The 22,139-nt window shown below is 34.5% G+C and overlaps 3 protein-coding genes across 5 annotated transcripts; 1 reads left to right on the plus strand and 2 right to left on the minus strand.

Moving 5' to 3' along the window:
* Positions 1 to 1,186: 1,186 nt before the first annotated feature.
* On the plus strand, positions 1,187 to 4,761 carry LOC124848048 (cation/H(+) antiporter 28-like). Of its 3 annotated transcripts, XM_088110246.1 has the most exons (5): positions 1,187 to 1,516; positions 1,779 to 1,933; positions 2,017 to 2,777; positions 3,009 to 3,605; positions 4,001 to 4,761. In XM_088110246.1, the coding sequence occupies exons 2-5, from the start codon at positions 1,909 to 1,911 to the stop codon at positions 4,604 to 4,606; spliced, it is 1,989 nt and encodes a 662-aa protein (XP_087966372.1). In that variant the 5' UTR covers positions 1,187 to 1,516; positions 1,779 to 1,908; the 3' UTR covers positions 4,607 to 4,761. The 3 variants fall into 3 exon arrangements, with proteins under 3 accessions (XP_087966372.1, XP_047181612.1, XP_087966371.1); XM_047325656.2 differs by having other exon boundaries at positions 1,187 to 1,638; positions 1,779 to 2,777; XM_088110245.1 differs by having other exon boundaries at positions 1,779 to 2,777.
* Positions 4,762 to 5,663: 902 nt separating this feature from the next.
* Positions 5,664 to 12,844, minus strand: TOPII (topoisomerase II). Its single transcript, XM_047325653.2, has 19 exons — positions 12,209 to 12,844; positions 11,415 to 11,707; positions 11,264 to 11,330; positions 10,899 to 11,169; positions 10,621 to 10,820; positions 10,102 to 10,311; positions 9,902 to 10,015; positions 9,677 to 9,784; positions 9,408 to 9,572; positions 8,959 to 9,300; positions 8,732 to 8,865; positions 8,295 to 8,643; positions 8,019 to 8,205; positions 7,889 to 7,938; positions 7,355 to 7,792; positions 7,089 to 7,269; positions 6,769 to 6,830; positions 6,608 to 6,686; positions 5,664 to 6,524 (listed from the first exon to the last, which is right to left on the minus strand). Exons 1-19 carry the CDS (start codon positions 12,764 to 12,766, stop codon positions 5,893 to 5,895), a joined length of 4,440 nt encoding a protein of 1,479 aa, XP_047181609.1. The 5' UTR covers positions 12,767 to 12,844; the 3' UTR covers positions 5,664 to 5,892.
* Positions 12,845 to 18,162: 5,318 nt separating this feature from the next.
* Positions 18,163 to 20,510, minus strand: LOC124848047 (DNA-directed RNA polymerase subunit beta (Protein of unknown function, DUF642)). Its single transcript, XM_047325654.2, has 3 exons — positions 20,292 to 20,510; positions 19,370 to 19,864; positions 18,163 to 18,795 (listed from the first exon to the last, which is right to left on the minus strand). Exons 1-3 carry the CDS (start codon positions 20,377 to 20,379, stop codon positions 18,275 to 18,277), a joined length of 1,104 nt encoding a protein of 367 aa, XP_047181610.1. The 5' UTR covers positions 20,380 to 20,510; the 3' UTR covers positions 18,163 to 18,274.
* Positions 20,511 to 22,139: the final 1,629 nt, after the last annotated feature.

Consider the following 22,139-nt stretch of genomic DNA (forward strand, 5'->3'; position numbering starts at 1 on the left):
AAGCAGTGAGAAGGGAAAATGATGAGTTTATGAATACTACAATATAGTCATCAAAGTTTATGAATACTAGAATATAGTCATCAAGTTTGTAGCCTCTGATCATTAGTAATACTAGAGAATTCTATAGTGGATAGTTGTCTTTGTCTAACTTGACAAAGATTGTATATGAGAGGTCATAGGTCATTTTTCTGATTGGCAACGGATGACATGATTGTTGTGCTTATGGATCAAAAGCTTTAATATCAAGATAGATAAATGTATTGAATGGTATGATTTGCATTGATATGTATGTATTTGAATACAAAAGTGACTAAATACATAATGACGTACAAAAAATAATTTACAATAAATAATAACCTACAATTGTGTTAACAAGAACAAATATTATGTTTAAGAGATACTGATGAATGATTATAATAATTATGACACAATAGTATTGTAAATATTTAATTATGTCTAACTATCATAATATAAATATTAACATTATGCAAAAGTATCAACTTAATATGAAATTGCACTTTTGTGTAATTGTTATTTTTGAAACCAAAGATGATTTTTTGTTTATTTTTATATATTGATAATTATTTTACATATACAAAATCATTACGTAAAAAAATTGAAATGGGGTTTTAAATTATTTTCTACTTAATTTTGTAAAATATTTTTCATATGTTTCATTACCATGTCAGGAGTCATTTTATTAATATTAATCATCTTACAAACTTATACTCGAAAAATGTATAACCACATTTAATCTATGGTGATGTTTATGTGTAATTATTGAAGATTACTTAAACTATAATGATCCGAAACAGTAGGATAATTTATTCATAAGAATGTTTAGCATGACGTTTGGAATTATTATAAATCTACTCACCAATCTCTTTCAACATTTTTATTGGATTTATACAATGATTAAGAAAGGCAAAACTCATGCAAGCAATTGGTCAAATACTAACATGTAAACAAGTATCATAATTTTAACTAATGTGTTGGATTCAGAAGAATAATATATATAAATGGATTCACTGTATCTAAATTAATTTGGTTCATATGTTATCATTATTGTTTGCACAAAAAGATTAAATAAAAGGGAGAAAATTGCAATTGGGTGTTGAGAAGGGGTGAAAGATGACATTTTTAAGATTTAAAGATGTATGGAAGCATTTGTTAAATGAGGAGAATATTTGTGATTTATCCATGTTGTTCGGTTCATGATTCACAAGCCATATATGCCTTGTTATCCTAACAGTGCTCCTATATTGTCTCTATTGTCTCCTGAAAGAAAGCTACGAATCACAGCCACTGGTGTTAATCATCCATTAACAAAACAAAACTAAGAAGAAAAAATGTTGTTCTTGGTCATCAAGGCAAGGAAGAAGAAGAAAAAAAAGAAGAAAGAAAAAGGAAGATAAGTAATCTATAGAAAAAGAGGGTGGAAATTTTTGGGTTGTCAAAATGGCTTTTGGCTTGCCAATGAAGTCCATGGAGCCAACTATCTGTGGAGACAAGTTAGGTAACCTCATAATGGAAGTAGCTAAAAACTTTGTTGTATATATTGGGATGGTGCTTGCGTGCAATGGTTTACATTTTCTACTAAAGCCTTATAAACAACCACGCATTACTTCAGACATAATTGTGAGCTTCTTTCTCCACAGCTAATGAATAGAGTAGATGTTTGGTTTGATTATTTGGAATCTCAGATCTTTATTCATATGGATGTGAATCATGGAAAATGTGAAAAATGAAATGATGCTGTTTTTGATGATGTTCTGCAGGTAGGACTGTTGGTGGGCAACATAGGGTTTGTACGTAGGCTGTTTGAGAAATTTAACCTGACGTTTGGATTCATCATTGATTTTGGAATGACATGTTACATGTTTACCCTGGGAATAGAGATGGATCCTTATGCACTGTTTGCAAAACCAAATAGGTATACTAAAACTGCTTTAGCAGGAATCATATGCTCGTTCATTCTGGGAGGTCTTGTAACCCCAATGTTCAAATTCTTCCCAGATGAAAACAAGCTGCTGGAGTTCACCCTAGCCTTCTCCACAATGATTTCTAGCACGGACTCACCACTCTTGACCCGTTTAATAACCCAGCTGAAAATAGGAAAATCAGATATTGGCAAGCTCATCATTGGAGCAGGGATGCACACAGATTTTGTGTGCTGTTTGATGCTTTCCATTGGCACCATAGCTGTGCCAATGCCAGAATATTGTCAAAATTTGCTGGGAAGGTTTGAGATTAAGAAGACTGTAAATGTAGTGTTTGCAGTGGTGGTGCAGATAGGGTTCACAGCCATGGTGTCACCAATGCTCTTGAAGTGGGTTAGCAATGAGAACCCTGAGGGTAGACCCATGAAAGGTCCACACTTGGTACTGTCCATCGCCTTCATGGTCTTAATGTGTGCCTCCACCACTATGTATAATTATAATCCAATTTTAAGTGCTTTTCTGGTAGGGCTTTGTGTTCCCAGGGAGGGTAGAGTTTCCAGATGGTTTATCACCAGAATCAACTACATGTTGACCACAATTTTCTTTCCCATCTTTTTCTTGTGGATGGGCTATGAATCTAATTTCAGGCAGTTTGCACTACACCATCCTGCAACATGGGTAAGACTAAGTGTGGTTTTGGTAGTGGCAGTAGCTGGAAAAGTTGTTGGAGTAGTCGTCTATGGGGCCATGTCTGGTGTTCACTGGCCCGAATCGGTTGCAATAGGAATGCTCCTTGTCACTAAGGGCCATTTGCAGATCTACTTAGCTATGAAAGTGGTGAGTCTTCTAAATTCAAACTCTTGATTTTCTCACTTTGGCTTTATTACAGCACACATTCTTGGCTAACTTGATTCTTGTGCTTAAGAATTGTGAAAATTCAGTATAACTTGAAGTAATTTCTAGAATGAGACCATTTTACTGTCATAACACCCAAAGTAACTTAAATCATGTTTGTCATTGGGTTACTTGAAGCTCCTAGGCTCATATTGTTCTTTTGCTATTTACCAGATAGGTTGTGGCGGTGTAACTACTACCACAGGCATTGTGTTGGTACTTGGAACCTTTTTAACAGCTTTACCTGCATCAAGAATTGTAGCAAGCATCATTAGAAGAGCAAAGAAAAGAGCACCTACTCATCGTTTGGCACTTCAAATGCTTGACCCCTCAAGTGAGCTAAGGATCCTCCTGTGTGTTCAAGGGCCTCAAAATGCTCCTGCTTCCATCAACTTGGTGGAGATCACAAAAGGGTCTGCTGACACCGGCATTGTGGTGTATGTCACTGACATGATTGAACTCACTGCTGAATTATCAGACTCATTGGAGAGGGATGAAGCATTGCACACAGCAACAGTGAAAGACAGGGCAGTCATGGAGAGGAGAGACCAAGTAACCAACTCATTCCAAGCCTATGTGGCTGACAATGATGATGGCATTACACTCAAAAGAACCATGACACTCTCAACAATCACTAACATGCCACAAGACATTTTCATTTTAGCAGAGGACTTGATGATTGCCCTCATCATATTGCCATTCCACAGGAGCCAACGTGATGATAGAAGGTTGGATAGTGGTAATGCAGGGTTCAGATACGTGAACCGAAAGGTAACAATTTCTGCACAACTAGAACCTCAATACACCTTTGATACTGTTAACAAAAAAGAAGATGGAAGATTGTCTTAACTCTGGCATAGTTCCAATAAGCATCAAATTCTCATTAAGTTACACTGGCCTAACATTTTCTCATATTACATCCACATTCTCAGTGTTCTGAAATTTCTACACACCTCAAACTTTTCTTAAGAACAGTGTATGTTCACTCATTTTTGTCCCTGGCCCTTGAATTTTAAAAACATTACACTTACATCCCTTGGTAAAGAACACCATTGTAATATTGAAAAAACAAGATTGTAAGTATAATTTGATAAAAACTCAGAAGGTGTTCATTGTAATTTTCTCAACATTTTCAACAGCAGTCAAACACATTTTTTGTTGAACAGGTTCTGAGAAGTGCCCCTTGTTCTGTTGGGATTCTAGTAGATAGGGGCCTTGGATCAGTTGAAGGTATAACAAGATGTGAAGCAACAATAAATGTGGCAGTGATATTCATTGGTGGAAAAGATGATAGAGAAGCCCTTGCCTACGCTAGCCGTGTAGCGCAGCATTCACAAGTTAAGCTGACGGTTCTAAGATTCCTGGTAGATGACAACAGTGTGGAGTCTGCAGCATTATACAGGATCATCTCTCCAGAGCAGGAGAAAGAGATGCAATTGGATGATGAATGCTTTACACATTTCTACGAAAGGCATGTGATTGGGGGTCGGATTTCCTACATGGAGAAGCATTTTGCAAATGCTGCTGAGACATTCTCCACTCTGAGATCCTTTGAAGGGCAATACTCATTGGTGATTGTGGGAAGGGAAGGAGGAATGAACTCAGTTTTGACAAGGGGCATGAATGATTGGCAACAGTGCCCAGAATTGGGACCAATAGGGGATGTTCTTTCTGGAACAGACTTCTCAATGACAGTTTCTGTTTTGATCATCCAACAACATAGACTTAGAGGAGAAATAGATGGGTTGGATGAAGATTTCTCTATCATATAAGCTGAGTTAGGTAGATAGATGGATAGGTAGGGTAGAAGTAGATATACTAATTGTAGCAAGGAAACAGATAACTGCTAGAGTTACTTAGTCAAAATTGTAAAGATAACATCTTGTTTTTCCATTTAGCAATAGGAATGTACCATTTTTCATGTTTACTCAGGCTTCTAAACCTCAACTTTCTTCTCCTTGCACCTTGAATATACATCATTAGTCCTTGAAAAGTTCATCATCTTGGTCTGCAATTCAATGTTTTCTTATAGTTATATTATTGGTAGGAATAATCCACTTACTTCATTGATGATTAATATCCACTAGACAACCTTGCTGGTCACTTTTAGTGGTAGTCAACATGATCGCTTTAAATAAGGTCTTAGGTTCAAACCTTGTGGATAAAAAAAAAACATTAGGAGACACCTCACTAGAAATGATTAACCAAATTTCTCAACAAAGATTATTCATTGAGAAAGTGGATTGATAGTTTGTATAAATATCATGATTATATGTATATATCATAACAATACTTTTTAGTTTAGTGTAAATATCATAATGAGTATTCTCTCAAAATATACATGAAAAATTGACATCACTTTTAGATATTAAATAATAGAATTATTTCTATATAATGTTTAATTCTGTTATTTCTATGATACTTATATTCGCATTTGAATTATTTCCAACAGATTTTCTGATAATACCAAATAACCACACAGTAAAGTACCAATATAAAACTGATATTGCTTAATCCCAAAGAAATTCTGCACATCACGTAGAAGATCAAGTTTGCGAACTTACATTGACATGAGATCATACTGAAAAAACAATAATTATTGACAAAACAATAATTTACACTAACACGTCTTTATAATCATTAAAAAAAAAAGAGGCGAGGATGATGAATTGATAATGAATGAATATCATACAATAACACTTAATATGAAATGTCTTATCACTTCTTAATACATTTGGAGTACTATTTCACTATTAAAGTAAAAGATCATACTTTAAAAATATAGAAAGTTAACTAGGTTTGTTTTCACATAAATATATACGCAACAAATTCAAGCAAGAAAATATTGAATTACAACTTATTACGCAACTATGTCAGGTAATACAACTCAGGTGATAATGATTGATAAACTCTTCTAAATCGAAAATCTTACACATAATTACGAATCCTTTCATGAAGTAAAAAAGTCAAATTCACAATTATTCACTAACGAAGTTGAAATCCACAAGACGCAGATCATGTTACTTCCTAGTTGTTAATAAGCACAACACCCCAAGGCCTAGTCCTCCTCTTCCTCAAAATCAGAATAATCTTCATTTTGATCAGAATCGTCGTTATCACTTTCAGAATCACTTAGTACATACGTCATTGGCTTACGATTGACCCTTTGAGATCTAGCTCTTGGTGGGGGTGGTGCAACCTCAACTACCTCCTCCTCTGCTGTGCTTGGAGAAGGGTTTGAACCAGCAGAACCACCAGACAAGTCTTCACTTACACTTTCTTCTTTGTCGGCAGCAGCAGCAACCCTGCCCAACACGGAACTGCTTTTCTTGTTAAATGGAGAAGCCCTCATCTTCCTCACTTTCTTCTCAGGTGATATCCCTGTTTTCTCCATCATATCGGTTATGAGCTTTTGACCCAAAACCTGAGATTGCTTGCCTCCTACGTTTCTCTTCCTGGTAGCAGCAGGTGCCTTTTTCGCATTTTGAGCAGCAGGTTTTCTCCCTCCTTTCTTTTTTCCTGATCCTGTGGACGGCTGCGTGATTTCAAAGTCATCGTCATTCGAATCATCATTATCATTATCACTATCTGTATCATCCAACACTACGGTACTTGACTTTTTTGCAGCAGGACCCCTTCTTTTTGGTGCTGTCTTCCCAGTAGGCGCAGGACGCTCTTCAGTTTCCATGCCTGTGCAGGTCAACACGTGCTCACATCAATGCTACATGGGACTTAATAGGAGGATTCAGAATTGTGGTGCTAAAATTGCTTACCTGTTGATAGATCACTAGATGGTGCAAAATTATATGCGGCTAGCCGTTCTTGAAGTGATGCAATTTCATCATCCCCAACCTGATAACAAAAATCATTCAGTGATCAACAACATGCACCAAACAAACTGTACTTGAAGAAGAAGATTTGGCAACTAGCATACCGTCTGAGTATTCTCAGAACCTGCTGCTCTGCCTTTTGGTTTAGTAACTTCCGCCACATTCTCTGATAAGACACACAAGAAATAGGAATAGGAGTTGTTACAACATTTTCAAAATTGGAAAGGCATATGTATTTCTTCCAGTAAATAAATGTTATATAATAAACTATTTTCAAATTCTCTTCATTTGATTATATTTTATTATTAACAATAAAAATAAGGAAAAATAGATTTTCTTAAAATAAAATTAATATTAATACAATTAATATTATATTTTTTTGAATCCCAACGATATGGTGATAAGTAACGTAATTCAGACTTACCGACTTCCATTGAAGAATTATCATTATCTGGCTCGACATTCTTGGCCTTCTTAGTATATTTCCGTGGTTGTGGTGGCTTCTTAGCCGCTTTTGTTGCTGCTGAAACACCACGATTGGATGCCTTCCTAGTTGCCTGACTTGATCTTTTTCGTTCTTCCTCTTCGTCTTTGCTATCTATTTCCTGAAAAACGCGAAACATGAGAATTAAAAGATAAGTAAACATACTATCATTATTCCAAAATAGTAAATTAGTAAATTTTTCCTACATCTAGTTTCTTCTCGAGCTCATCTAGATCCTTCAACCACATAGACTTTGAAGGCGTTGCTTTCAAAATCTCGAACTCCTTTTCCTTTTCAGCTTTCTCTGCTAGAAGCTTCTGAACACTTTCGAAGGTCAAAGTCCGAATAGACATGGCTAACAGATACTCATAGTCACCTCGTTTTGCTGCTTCAACACTTCCTGTTTCCTGTTCCGTAGAGTTGTCATCTTCCTGCTCTTCTTCATCATTGGCCCCAGCAACTACAGGTTCGGCAGATTTACCTTTCCTTGGCATGGGAGTGAAACCTTTCTGCTGCAGCTCTATCACCAAATCCGCATTCTTCCTGTTGCTCACAATAATTTCTCCACTCACAACCCCTAATATAAACCTAACTTTGTTGTCCAACACCAGCAAAAGTCGTTCAAGGTTGTTCAGTATGTGATTCTGCATGCATGCATACCCAAATTGCATTTCAGTTCTCACTAGTATAGGATTTTTTGAGATTTAAAGACACTCCCATTGCAAACACAACAAACTCACCTTTCTTCTTTCGTAATAATCAAGCCGAAGTGGGAAGAACTCTTCGAGAACTGCACAAAAAATCAAATATAAAAATGTTTGAAACATTATCAGATAATTGATAGTATTGGGAACTTCGCTGAATACATACTTTCTTCAGGAGAGTCATATTTCTTAATTTTCCCTTCTGCATCAAAGAGATGCATGTTGTTTGTGCTTAAAGAGGTGGTCAGTTTAAACTTCTTAAGCAGACCCTCTTGCATGATGCCCGCAATTTTGTCTAGCTTTATCCTGACTTCTATGTCTACAACTGCATCATCACCGTTCTGTCGGAAATCCTGCAGAAAAAAAAAATATCACATGAAAAATTGACAGGCTAATAATTTATTGTACATATAGTAAGGAACTTAGGTTCGTGTTATATTACATCAATTAAAGGATCCTTCACATTAGGAGACCCATCAGTTATAGACTCAAGGAACTGCTTGTAATCTTGGGTCCATTTACGGACTGGCAGCTCAGAGATTCTGAAAGTTTGTCCATCTATTTCATCCACTAAACCATTGACTGCGTATCCACCTTCCTTTGGGCTTCTCTCAATTGTCCCTTTGAATCCTTTGTACCATGGATTCATTGGCACCAGCGTCTCCCCACTCAACAAACGCCTAATGTTGGCAATTATCTCCCTTGGATTATAATTGGGAATGAATGAACTCCAGCCTGTCCCAATTCCCTCACTACCATTGACAAGAACCAACGGAATAACCGGCATGTACCTGTGAGGTAGGACAGAAATAATTTGAGAAAACCCCTTTACTGGTCATAGACTAAAGGGTCTAAAATGAAGGAATAAACAAAAAATACCAGTTGGGCTCAATTGACTTCCCATCCTCGCTCAAGTATTCAAGAAGCTTGTCATCATCTTCATGGAAGATGCACCGAGTAATATTGTTTAGTTCGGTGTAAATGTATCTGGCACTAGCATGATCTTTGCCTCCCTGATGAAAGAGCAAATTACACGGTTAATATAAGTTTCAAAGCACAACAAACACAAATGATGATCCTCAAAGTCATGTACAGATTCGTCTCACCAGGTTACGAGTACCAAATTGACCATTTGGTTTAAGAAGATTGATGTTGTTGCTACCCACAAAATCTTGTGCCATATTAATAATTGTGCTAGATAAACTTTGTTCACCATGATGGTAAGCAGAATGCTCAGACACATAACCAATAAACTGGGCTACTTTTATTTCTTTGAACAATTTCTTCTTAAATGAGCAGAACAGAATCTTCCTTTGACCAGGCTTGAGGCCATCAACCATGGAAGGAATAGACCGTTGAAGATCCGCCCTAGAGAACAATATTAGTTCTTTGTTAACAAAATCCCTGTAGTTTATATATCTGGCTGAATGATCCCGAAAAGTGCCAGGCTGCAAGAACAAATTGCACAGTTCTATTAGCAAGCATTCTAAATAAAAATTAATTGCAACTCGTCATTTCTCTCAATAAAATGTACAACAATGTCTGATCTTAACACCTCAAAATTACGGATCCAAGTCTTCCTATCTTCAGCCTTTTTCTTACTAAATGCCATCTCAATTGCACTTCCATCTTGCTCATCGTCCCAAACAAAGTCTTTCTTATGCTTACCAAGATCTCCAAAGTACTCTCGCCCTTCCTGGGGAGTACTTGTACCCAAACCCTGTTGTATTTGCCAGAAAAATGTATATGAAGTAAACACTCTAACTGAAAGCAGAATGAACTGTAAAGCAACTATCAAGGTTCTCCATCCTTACAGCAACAAACCTTATAGTACTTTATCTTCCAACCACTTGCACTGCCCAACCTTTCTCTCCATGATTCATACTCAGGCATGGAATAAAAGGATAATTTTGTGCCATTTGAATGAAAAGCCTGCAGAGACAGCAAATTCAACATATGAAATGTATGACATGCTATATAGCTACATAGCTATATAGCTAGCATGCGAGAATAAGTATTTTCTCTCATTTAGTACAAAACCATACTAACCCTTATTATGGGAGTGGTAAACTCAACCATAAAAGTTGGAACTTTTAGCAGCGATGGCCAGAACGAATGAATGAAGTTTATCAGTAACCCTTTGATGTGGGAACCATCATGATCCTGAAACACCAAGAAAGTTAAACCATTATAATCTCCGTCAAAGCAATAGACAAAGCAACACAACTATAATATCTAAATAAACCCACCTGATCAGCCATAATCATCAAATGACCATATCTCAAAGACTTCACGTTTGTGTACTCCTTGTTTTGCTGCAGTCCAAGAATCTTCTTTATATTTTGAATTTCTTCATTATCCATGATCTGTTTACTGCTGGCTTCCCGTACATTGAGTAACTTACCCCTCAAAGGAAACACCCCATAATGGTCTCGACCCACAACAGAGAGGCCAGCCATCTTCATAAATAATAAATAATGTCACAACTCCTAATTCTTAATTAAACATATACTAGTTTGCAATTGGTGTAAAAAGGGTATTGTGGCCATGACTGTAAAGGAGAAAGTTAAATCGGTTCACAACTACTTTTGAAAAAGGCTATTTAAAGAAAAATCGTACGACAGGTATTCAAAGTTGAAATTCTGTGTGTTCTTTGAAAGATCATTTGGCTTCTATGTTTTCAAATTGAAGTTGAGCTTTTTATTCAGGTTTGTAAAAATAACTTACGGCAAAGATTGAAATTTACTTCTTTCTAATGACAAACTTACAGCAAGGGCCTTGGCAGAATCTCCCTCGGTCAATATCAAGGTACACTTCTCGGAATTCCTGCCACCTGCATCGTTGGCGTCTTCTAGCTTCACAATTCCTCGAAGCCTCTGAGTCTTAGTCCCATCAGTTTTCTTAAGATCTTTGCTTTGCTTAAAATCTGCCCATGATAGAAGGGTGTCCACTATACCAGAATTTGCGACTGCAAACAATGCAATTTGTATGTGTAAGAGACCAATTCTTATGGTTGAATTATGTTAGATTATTGAGAAAAACAAACCTTCCTTCAGCATTGATTCTGGAACATCACATTTAGAACCAAAACTAGTCTGTCTAGTTGTGAGAGTTTCCTTAGTTTGAGAATCAAAGGCAGGATTGTCAATAAGTGCATTGACAAAAACCCACAAATGATTCTTCACGTTATGAGCTTTCACACTGGCGTCCTTTTTCTTCTTATTTACTTTAGTCATCACAAAGTTTGTAATCTGATTGGTAACATAATCAACATGAGTTCCGCCCTTGATTGTGGCAATGGAGTTAACAAAGCTGACCTGGTAAAATCAAATTAGCAGAGTATAAGATACAAAGATAACATCAATGAACTATCAAGCAGTAGCAACTTTGCTTCATAAGCTCACTAGTCACCTGCTGAAACTGGCCATCACTTAGACTCACGCAAATCTCCCACCTTTCACCTACTTTTGCATGAATCCTATAGTCAACAAGGTAACCAAGTTACTACAGCAAAAACAGGAAAGGATAAAAATATTGTCTTCTCAAACTGCGTTTCAAAGACCTTGGAAGTGGCATTGGTTTGGATTTCTCTGCTGATTTGAGGTAAAGATCAGCATAGTCGCGAAATGATTTCATGCGGATCAGCTGTCCGTTTAGTTCAACCTTAACTGTCTTACCAAGGCACCCAGCCATGTCCACCACCCTCTTTTTCATCAAAGCCACAACGTCTTCTTCAAGATGGTCCATCTTAAACTTTGCCAAGTCAGGCTTGAAGGTTACCTTGGTCCAATTCTCACCACCCTTGCATTTTGTTATCACCGGCTCAGACTTCTTCCCCATGTTGTTGGAGAAAACCTTTCAACCACAATTAGAAAATCCCATCAGCAACACCCATAGAAATTACCATATCCAGCTTCACATACCAATTTCCACTAGGAAAATAAAATTCTCAATCCCCAAAACATTACACAAAGTGATATAAATCAAAGTATCAGAAAAACCGGAGCAGAATCCTACATCAACAAATTTATATCCAATTCAAGTAAATGAAGAGAAAACAAGCTTCAGATACAACTTTTGCCTTCAGCATGAGTTATGAATTCCCAAAAATAAACCAGCGAAAAACACTCAAACCAAAGTAAAGTCATACATAAACCCCAAATTTACAAAATTCCTCCAATTAAAGTAAAAGTGTAACAACAAATTTACAACGAAAAACCCATTGCACGCTACTTAAGCAATATGATCACTCGAATTATCACTAAACAAATGTTTCGGGCATATAAACCCTAGGACTGTTCAATGAAAAATGAGACCCAGAAATTGGAGGGAAACTTGAAAGGCTACGGAGAATACCTGTTTATACTTCTTCTGGCGCTTTCCGTCGGCGGTTTCGATGACGAACTCGGTGGAGAAGATGTTGGTGAGCTTGGCACCGTAGCCGTTACGTCCACCGGTGGTCTTCTTGACGTTGTCGTCGTAGTTGCTGCTAGTGAGCAAGTGGCCGAAGATGAGTTCAGGGACGTAGACTTTCTCCTCCTGGTGGATCTCGACGGGTACGCCATCGCCGTTGTTGAAGACGGATACGGTGTTTTGCTCGGCGTCGATGGTGACCTTGAGGGCGTCCATGGAGGGATCTCGCTGCTTGTTGTCGGCGGCGTTGACGAGGATCTCGTCGAAGATCTTGTAAAGGCCAGGGACGTAGGAGACGGGGCGTTGCACCATCCCGCCATCCTCATAGACCCACAGCGTCTGCGTGTGCTTCTCGATGGACCCCACGTAGGTGTCGGGTCGGAGAAGGATGTGCTCCAGCTGCGTCTTCTTCTGGTAGACTTCCTCGATGGTCTTCCCCGCTGCGGCGGCCACGTTGGCGGCGCTGCTGCTCTGCAGGGGGCGCTTAGTCTGGGGCTCCATGACACGGAGGGAGTGTCTAGAGAGAGAAAGGGAAATGAAGGGAATCGAAAGAGGGTTTGCGTTTGCAAATGTCTTCAGAGTGCAGAAACAGGGTTTTATTTTAAATAGAAGTTGGGCCAACGGTCGTATAGGTTTGAATTTGAAATGTTGTGAGCTTTGAATTTGAGCGGTACTTTTACATCAGATGGCATCCGTCTGAAGGAGCACCTTTACTATGGTATTCTGACACACATGCGGCTATTGCTTGCACTTTACTTGGGTGTGGTCAAAGACAAAATTACCCCCTATTAGTTAATATATATAAATTTTAACTAACTTTTCTTCCTTTCTTTTCGTACACCCTAATTACATTTGTAACCCATTTTATATTTTATATTTATATATCTCTAAGTAATTCACGTAGTTATTACTTACATTTGGGATGACAACGGGTCGGATACGGATAATGTTTACCTATAATCTGACTCGTTGAATAAAATTATACTCACTACCCGATCTGTTACCTTAACGAGTACCAGTTTAGAAAATATCTGCGAGTATTTTAAAACTTGCAGTACTTGCGAATACCTACAAAAAATAAAAAAATATTTTATACATCTCTAAAATAAAATTACAAAAAATATATATAATATAAATTAAATTAAATTTAACCTAATAAATATATTTTAATTTTATTTTTAATTAAATTTAATTAAAAATATATAAAAATTAATTTTTTTAAAATTTTTTGTAGGTAACGATTACCCACGGATAATAACTATTCGCAGATAATAATCACCTACAACGGATTTTACCTGCGGATATTTTTTTTCATTCCTAATTACGCTTCATCTGTAAATTGGTTGCAATTCAAATCTTAGTTCCTTACTTTTGTTGTTTGTTAAGCTTAGTTTCTTTGTCATTTTCTTGTTTGTTTTAGTTTTTTAGTGATTATGAATTGATTGATTTGTAAAATTTCTATATTATAATTTTAGGAGACACAGCATAACTAGTACAATAGAAATATCACTATGCCATAAGTTACTATTTACAATGATTATTGGTTTTAGCATGTATAGTAACTAACACTTGTTATTATAATCATTATAAAGCATATGCAGATTAATCATGCACACATTTCAAAGAATGATTGATCCTCATCACATGTCTAATATAATAATATCTAATTACAAACATATATATATATATATATATATATATATATATATATATATATATCATTTGTCACATTTTTTACACAAATAATAATATATTTTATTTATCTCATTTATTGTAAAATGTTATCTAATAAAACTCTCCTAGTCTCATTTCATTACATTAAAAATTTCATTATCTTGATCAACATATAAACATCATAAAATATTTTTCTTTAAAATTAATCATTTATTTTTGTCAAACCTAATCATAGTTAAAAAAAATACATAATCATTTATGCCAAATTGATATTTTGTTAATGAAGTGTTCTGATTACACAAACTCTTTCACAAAAATAGTTTTATAATATTTTATCAAGAGTTTTAAACTATATAAATAAGGAGACTAATTTGTATTTTTTATGTAAATAGTTACTTAAATTATAGAATGAAAATATCAATTTAGAATAAATGATTATGTATTTTTTAAGTTTTAACTATGATTATGTTTGACAAAATAGATGATTAATTTTAAAGTCAAATATTTTATTAAGTTTATATAACGTTAAAAAATAGTATTTTAGAACGTAGTAATTTAAAAATAGTGAAGCTCGATTATTTTAATATTGAGTGGTTTTAATATAAATATTTTTGTTACCAACGAGTTTAATTATTTTAAAACAGACAATTTTCTAGAAATTACTTTTCTAGAGTTCTCTTACTTATATTTAGGAGTTTTTGTCCTCTGTTCTTTTGATTGAAGAGCTGATATAATAGGATTGATCCTGGTGACGAGCTTCATATTCTAGATCAGTCAATTTCTCAAATAGATTAAGTTAGTTTTTTTTCCTCTTTTGGTTTGTTTTGTCTTTCTTTGCATGAGAGTCTATTGTGGATGCATGTGACATTTGAGTCTTCTATAAGACTTTCTGCTTATCAGTGGTCTTAATGGTGTACCTTGATCATGTTTTTGTGGTTCATAGGAGCATATAAGATTTTTTGTGCATTAGAGCTATTTTAGGCTTTCTAGAACGATTTGGTCATTTGTCAGGTAAGGGAAGCCAAATACTTTGGTTCTATAGTTTTTGTAGCTTGATAACCTAAGTTTGTATGTGGTAATTATATGGACTAATTATTGAAATATGTTTTGAATTTTATGATAGTGGATGATCTACCATGTTGAAATTGGTGATTTGGTATTGTGAATTCTTGTTATAGACACCTTGTTGAGTTGTAATAAGTTTTTGATGATTTGTGAATGATGTAATTTTTGTTTTAGATTGGTCATTGGTTGTTGAACTTTAGTTTGGAAATAAGTCTTAAAGCTAGTAGGAAATTAGCCTAGAATTGGTGGTTTGATAGGGTAATTTTAGTTAGGATTATTTACTGAAGGAGCTTGATACTAGGAGTATGTGTTTGTATCATTTAAGACTTGGATAGATTCTTTGGTGAAATTTGGTTTTTAGTATGTTAAGTTGTTGTTTGGAACTGTGGTGGTTGTTGGTTTAGTCTGGTGAACTAAGTCTTTAGCCAGTTAAGCAAAGTGGTATTCAATATGATGTTTAAACATGTTTTAGAATCAATTTTAGTGTCAAGAATACCAATTTGGTCATTTGAATAGATCTTTAGTGCAACCAGATTAAAATTCAAAGTTATTGGTTTCTAGTGTGGCATTGAGTAGCCTTGTGTGGCGTTGAGCCTGCAAAGTTAGAGAGTCACTGGGCTCTGGGACAATGAACAACACTTTCGGTTGCTAAGCGCTGCTCAAGTTAATGAGCTTCTTCTTTCTGGGTGTTAGGCACTGAGCAACGTTTGATGGTGTTGAGCGCTACTATTTCATTGCAGGTCTGATCCATAATTCACTGGGCAAGAGGATAGACTCGTTGGGCGAGCATGTTTGTTTGAGCTTGGCGTTGAGCGCTACAAATGGGAGTTGACCGCCAGAAATGGGCATTGAGCACGTCTTGTTTCCAAGCCTTTATATGTTCCTATGTTTTCTAATTCTTGCTTTATTTGCATTATGTTATTTGGTATCCTATGCATGTTTATTATTAGAATGGTGATGCTTGATGGACTGTGATTTGAATGTGAGTATGTTTGGTATTTATTTCATACATGATATTGTGGTTATGATGAATGATGGGTTATGTGCATGACATATATGGTTGGCATAATTCCATGAATCTAGTGGAGAGATTCTATGGTGGTGTTCAATAGTGTAATGTATTGATGTATAATTAGCAAGGGAAGACTAGCAATAGGTCCTTAGTCTTGTGGTTGTTTCTTGGTCATAGATGTTTGACGGATTAACCTTAGTGTGTGGTAGTTTGATGGTGTGGTAGTTTGATGTGGGCGAGTTGTTTCACCACACACAAGTGTAGGTCTCCCAAGAGTTTGACATTAATACGTGTATCTGGACGGTCAAGTCTAGAAATGATTGTTTATCTTAGGATTGACTTGTGTTATGCTTACTTCTATAAAAGTGATATATAATTGTTTTGTACATTAGCTTACCATGTTCTTTTTGTATGTTTGTCTATATGTTTCTTCTTGTTTGTAATATCACCTTAATGGTGTGAGAAAATGAAGATGTTCCAATTAATCTAGTGTAGGGCGAAAGTGATGCTGAAGTTTAGAGTTAGATTTATTTTATTTAAATTTTGTAAAATAGTAGCATGTTTTTTATTCGGTGTAATAATACTCTTTGAAGTATGTGAATATGTTCAACTTGGAGTTATAGTTATGTAATATATAACTGTAATCAACCTAGGTATTCTCTTTGAATTATCAGTTCTCTCATTCTTTATATGTAAAGTTTCTTTTTGTAATTATATGATATTAAATTTGAGATGTTACAGAGTAAAATGAAAATAGGCTATTATTTTATTTAAGTTATAAGCCAATTAATTTTATAAATTAATTTGATATTTTTTTCAACAAATGAAAAATAATGAACTATTTTTATAAATTATTTCATACACTTACAATATTTATATCATAAATGGTAACCATGCAATAGGTCCTCCAGATGCGGTTGTGTTAAAACATCCTTCCAAAATATTTTATTAGTTTAATCCTTTTAAAATCTAAACATTATTTTTTGGCTTCAATTTTTACCTCTACTAATGTTTTTTTTAGTATTGTCATTTTTTTTTTCTAAACTATGTGTTTGATTAAGCCACATATTTATTTCTCATATTTAGATTATTTTAAGTTAGAGTGAATAAACCTTAATATTTTTCTTTTTGTAATAAGATATATTACCATTTGAAGTGAACTGGGTTTACACTAATCAAAACCTCGGTCACAACAAAACACCCAAAAAAACATAATTTTTAATTATGTTTCGTATTTAATAATATTTTATTTTGGTTTAGCATTTATTTTAAATTTTATTTTAAAAAGTATTTAGGTTTATTATATTTTAAAGTAATTTGATTTATTAATACAAATAAAAATATAAGTAGTGGAATATTATATTTGCACATTGGGACAAACTCTTAACCATCTACAAGTAAATGTAATTTAAAATGTAATACTTAGGGTGTGTTCATTTTTTAGATAAATTTAAGAAAGAATAATTGGATAAATTTGAGAATAAAATGTGTTATATTTTTTAAAAGAAATTTGAAGATGATAATGAATAAATTTAAAAATAAAGTTTAAGTGATTTAACTTATGTAATAGATTAAAAAATATTTTAATGGATGAAAAATTAAAATTATTAAATTATGCTTGATGTTAAAAAAAATCACTAATAAAGTGGAACTGGTTCCAACGTTATGGGAACAATACCTCCTCATTTGCCCTCTCATTGGAATAAGTTCCAAGTCTACAGGAATCGATTCTCTTAACTTTCGCACTTCACATCGAATCAGTTCTAGCTTAATACAAATCGCTTTCCTTTTCCTCATCTTCAACCACAAACTCTATCTCTCAATGTAGTGTTCATCCTTCACCACCACCAATTAAGAGAAATTAAAAGATCTATGAATTTCGCTTCTCTTGCACTCAAATCCACCAATCGAAACGTCACACTCACCAACAGGAACACACCCACAAGCAAACACAGCACTAGATTAGATTCCTTCCATACATATACTTCATTAGATCTTGTAAATTGAACTTGTTCAATATCATCTTACTAATGATTTCAACCATATTTTACGATGAAAAATTAAAAATACATTAAAACTGATCTCTCGAATTGGTGGTATGCATCCCTGTAAAAGGAGAATAGAAATTTACAAGACCAAACAACAGTTGAGAATATCTTTCATCTTCTTGCAATTATAGAAAATACAGACTCAAGGGATAGCAAAAATCTCTCAATTACTACATATTTTAGTAAAGATAAAGTAGAAGGAACTCATGTTTAGGCAACAGGAAACACTATAACTTGATCAATAACAGGGCCACAAAGAGAACCATAATCATCAATTCTGGTATGATAAAAGGAGCTGTAGAAAGTGAGTCTGGTTCTCGGTGCAATAGCTTTGAACTTGAAACTCACAGTCCTGAATGTTCCCTTCCCTTCAGATTTGAAGGGAACTTTGAAGGTATCTTTAGCAGCAAATGCTTCAACCATCATGGATCCATGGCACCCATTTTTGGCATCTCCAATTGAAAATGTGATGTTGTAGACTTTGTTTGTAACTGTTCTGATGACTTGTGCAATGGCACTTTCTCTGCCTGCCACAAGCTCCACTGCTCCTAGCCCAAATGGGATATTGAAATGCTTTGAGTCAATGAACTTCACAGCCTTGAGGGACTCGATGATCCAACCAGGTAGTGGGGAGAAACTATCTTGTTGTTGAGGAGGGAGCAGAACACCGTTTGTAGAGTTGAAAATGGGGAATGGACCCTCCTCAAAGCCAGGATTTTTTACCAAGTTAACTGCAAGATACCATATAATGGTTTTATCAGAAAGTGCCACTTCTACGGTACACATTCTCATATGAGGCTTAATAAAATCAGATAGTTCATAGTCCGCATCAAAATAACAGTAATTACATTTTCACACCCACTTTTTGTAAATTGAGTTTCTCTCTCTTTGTTACCACAAAAGATAAAGAAAAGGTAATGGAAAAAACTTTGTTTCTAATGTGCTATCAGGCTCCACCCATGTGCCTGGCTAAGGTAAAGATCCAACTTTTATGTTATATAAATGTGACTAAGTATTCATTTTTGACAAAATATGACCAAGTAGGGACACACTGAAAATATGATGGCATCGTGCGAGACCAAAGAGCATGGAGGTACTAATCACCCGGAAACTCGGCAAACGGTTTCCTACAACTTTCTGATGTGTTAAAAACCGCAGAAAGATCAATGTTGCATATAGATTTGAAACTGTAACATCTATTCAGAGCCAACAAAGATTCCCATAACATACCCAAGTGGTACTTGATAAAATTAAAATGTTAGGTTCCAAGAGTAGGGTAGAATAGCATGGTCTATGTTTCATTACCTCTAGTAGGCATTGGAGGGTAGAACTCCCTGATAGCAATGGCATCCAGAAGTGGCCCACAAGCTGGATCTTCTTGAACTCCAGGGTTGTGGAAAGTTACTTTGACAACATTAGAAGTGGCCTTAAACCCCCAAGCAATAACATCACCGTTGAGGCTATACAGGGTCTGCAAAGGAACATCACCAGTCTGTGGAGGCACAGAGATTCTCAAAACTTCATCTTGTGCACAAGTCCTTGAGGCCCCAAGAATTAGAGCATACAGTTGACCCTGTTTGACCTTGATAGTTTGGGAGATTGAAGCCTCATTGCCAAGTCTCACAGCATGAATTCCATGAGTAACTGGGAAGAACATGCCACCAGGTTGGGGTCCCCCAGAGACATACTCAACCAGACCATTGATCTCCCATTTGGGCAAAGCAAATTTCCCAACGAGCTTTGTTTTCTGGAGATATTTGGGGTTCGGCTGCTCCTCAAAGTTGCCATTTTGAAGGTAAGCTATGAAGTTAAAAATTACAAAGAGAAAAAAAAAACACAACTTCAGAATCAGGTACTGCACATTGCCAGATCCATGTGTTTAAAAGAGACAGTGATGAGATGTTATATTCACTTATCACTTGAATCAAAACATTTCATAAACTTTATGTGTTTTTGCTACAGACAGTTTCTCAAAGGAGCTAAATCTCAAGATAACGAACAGATCTAAAGGCTACCCTGAAAAAACGTTCAAGCAAGTAACCCATAGAGGCATTCCATCAAGCAAATCAGAGTAAAAGTGGACAATGCAGAACAAGGGTTTGAAGTAAACACAGACAAAATGAACATAAACCTCAAGTTAAACAAGAAACAGATCAAGTGTTTTTTGTGTTTTCTTTTCACATTACAATGTATGCAAATGAAAGGGTCTCAGATGTTAGCAAAATACCTTCTGGTACTCTCGGCTCAATGGCAGAAACAGCTGAAGCAGCACACAGCAGAGCCAAAAGCAGTGCTGAAGAAAGAATCTGTGCCATTTTCAGTGCAAAACAGAGGCTAGAAGAAGAGAAGAGAACAGGGTTTGCGCGTTGCCTGAAAGAGCAGAACTTGGTGTGGAAGTGAAGTGGATGAAGCTTAGCTTGTTTTTATAATGGAAAGAGAAAATGAAGGGTACTTAGCAAAAATCACGTAGAAAAGTGCATTAGGGAGGAAACACACATGATTTGTCTTTAAAGTTTTGATTTTTTTTTCTCCATCCGCTTTTTTCTCCACGATTCATGCAATGGACACATTTGAATTGATGTTACAATTTCTTCCTAGTTAGATAGAAGCATAAGAAAATGTGTTATTTACATGATAATTTAACAAAAACTAGAGACAGATTTTATACTGTTTTATTTATCAAAGTTGAAGAAAGAGCTAATTTAATTTTTGAAAGAAAGAAAAGTGATTTATATTATATTATATTACACACATATTTTACAACGAAAATGGGTTATCAATAAGTTTGTATATTTTATATTAATTAGTGTAAAAAAATGAATTTTTTTATATTAATACCAGTGAAAATGTATGTACTATGCGATTATATGTATTTGTTTTTTTTTATGATAAAAAATAATAAAATTATTATTGTTATAATTATAAATATTAGTTTAAATAGTTTTTACAATTTTATTGTAGGTAACTGTTAGTTTTTTAAATAAATTTTTATTATAAATATTTGTTTTAATTTATAAAAATAGTTAACTTTTAGAAAAAAAATCGTAAAATTAAAAAAAAATTGTATTCATGTAATATTATACTTCACTGTCTTCAAATTATGGAATTTGTTTCTCTAATTAAAAACATAATGATGTAAAACATATCGTGTTTTCATTCACAGATTGGTTTTATGATATGATGTCGGTGATCATATTTTCTTTTAGCAAGTTTTAAGTTTCAATCTGAGATAAGAATCTGAAATTGTTTGGGGAAAGTTCTAGATCTATTTTTTAGTCTTCCTTGGTTTTGTAAGTGAATTAATTATTATTATTTTTCTTATCATTGTTGATTTATTGTTTTGTGATCCACGTGATGTGTTTGGTTTTTTCCTTAGAAATTATTAAATTATGATTTGGGTAAAAAAAATATAGCAATAACTTGTCAAATACTTTAGGACTTTGTAAAATGAAAATTTAGCATGACTATTTATTTATCTTGTATAAATTCTGAGGAATAAATTATGACAAAATCTATACTCATATTTTTATTTTTATATTGAGTTAGGTGAGTTGGTGGTTGTAAATTCTTTAATATGAGTTTAATTGTTACACCAATATTCCTCTTTTATTATATCATGATTTTAACTGTGTTGTTTTGTGGCTCAGTTTTTAATTTTTAATTTTCCTCAATTAAATTATATTTGTTTTAATAATTCTTATTTAGCTAGCTAAGGTTTGTTTGTTGGATTGCGAATTTCTTTGACTGATTGGTGTATTATTAGTTGTGCAATATAACAAGTGACATTTACATAATTATACTTGTAGTTATTATGACATTAAATCTTTACTTGTAAATACTTTTACAAACTTACACTTTTGTAAAGATTTATTAGATTTTTATTTTACCTTTTTAATCATATAACATGTTAAAAATAAAATATAATTTTGACTAAATATAATTTTATTGATCAACCATGCAACTGTAAATCTGGTTAATAGATTTTTTTGGGCGGTTGAATTAACTGTATTTTAGGAGAAACTTAAGTAATAAATAAAATGTTAACATTTAATAAATACAAAATTCTTTTTATACA

Source organism: Vigna umbellata, chromosome 3, assembly GCF_029865625.1.
Source record: "Vigna umbellata cultivar VRB3 chromosome 3, Vumbellata_1.0, whole genome shotgun sequence".
NCBI classification, from domain to species: Eukaryota; Viridiplantae; Streptophyta; class Magnoliopsida; order Fabales; family Fabaceae; genus Vigna; species Vigna umbellata.

Coding starts and splice junctions, on each gene's coding strand:
- LOC124848048 (XM_047325656.2), top strand. CDS start 1,459: ATGGCTTTTGGCTTGCCAATGAAGTCCATGGAGCCAACTATCTGTGGA. Junction 1,639..1,778: donor GCATTACTTCAGACATAATT/GTGAGCTTCTTT, acceptor GATGTTCTGCAG/GTAGGACTGTTGGTGGGCAA. Junction 2,778..3,008: donor TCTACTTAGCTATGAAAGTG/GTGAGTCTTCTA, acceptor GCTATTTACCAG/ATAGGTTGTGGCGGTGTAAC.
- TOPII (XM_047325653.2), bottom strand. CDS start 12,766: ATGGAGCCCCAGACTAAGCGCCCCCTGCAGAGCAGCAGCGCCGCCAAC. Junction 8,644..8,731: donor AAGTCAATTGAGCCCAACTG/GTATTTTTTGTT, acceptor CCTACCTCACAG/GTACATGCCGGTTATTCCGT. Junction 7,270..7,354: donor AGCTCGAGAAGAAACTAGAT/GTAGGAAAAATT, acceptor CGCGTTTTTCAG/GAAATAGATAGCAAAGACGA.
- LOC124848047 (XM_047325654.2), bottom strand. CDS start 20,379: ATGGCACAGATTCTTTCTTCAGCACTGCTTTTGGCTCTGCTGTGTGCT. Junction 19,865..20,291: donor TGAGCCGAGAGTACCAGAAG/GTATTTTGCTAA, acceptor TTAACTTCATAG/CTTACCTTCAAAATGGCAAC. Junction 18,796..19,369: donor CCCTCCAATGCCTACTAGAG/GTAATGAAACAT, acceptor GGTATCTTGCAG/TTAACTTGGTAAAAAATCCT.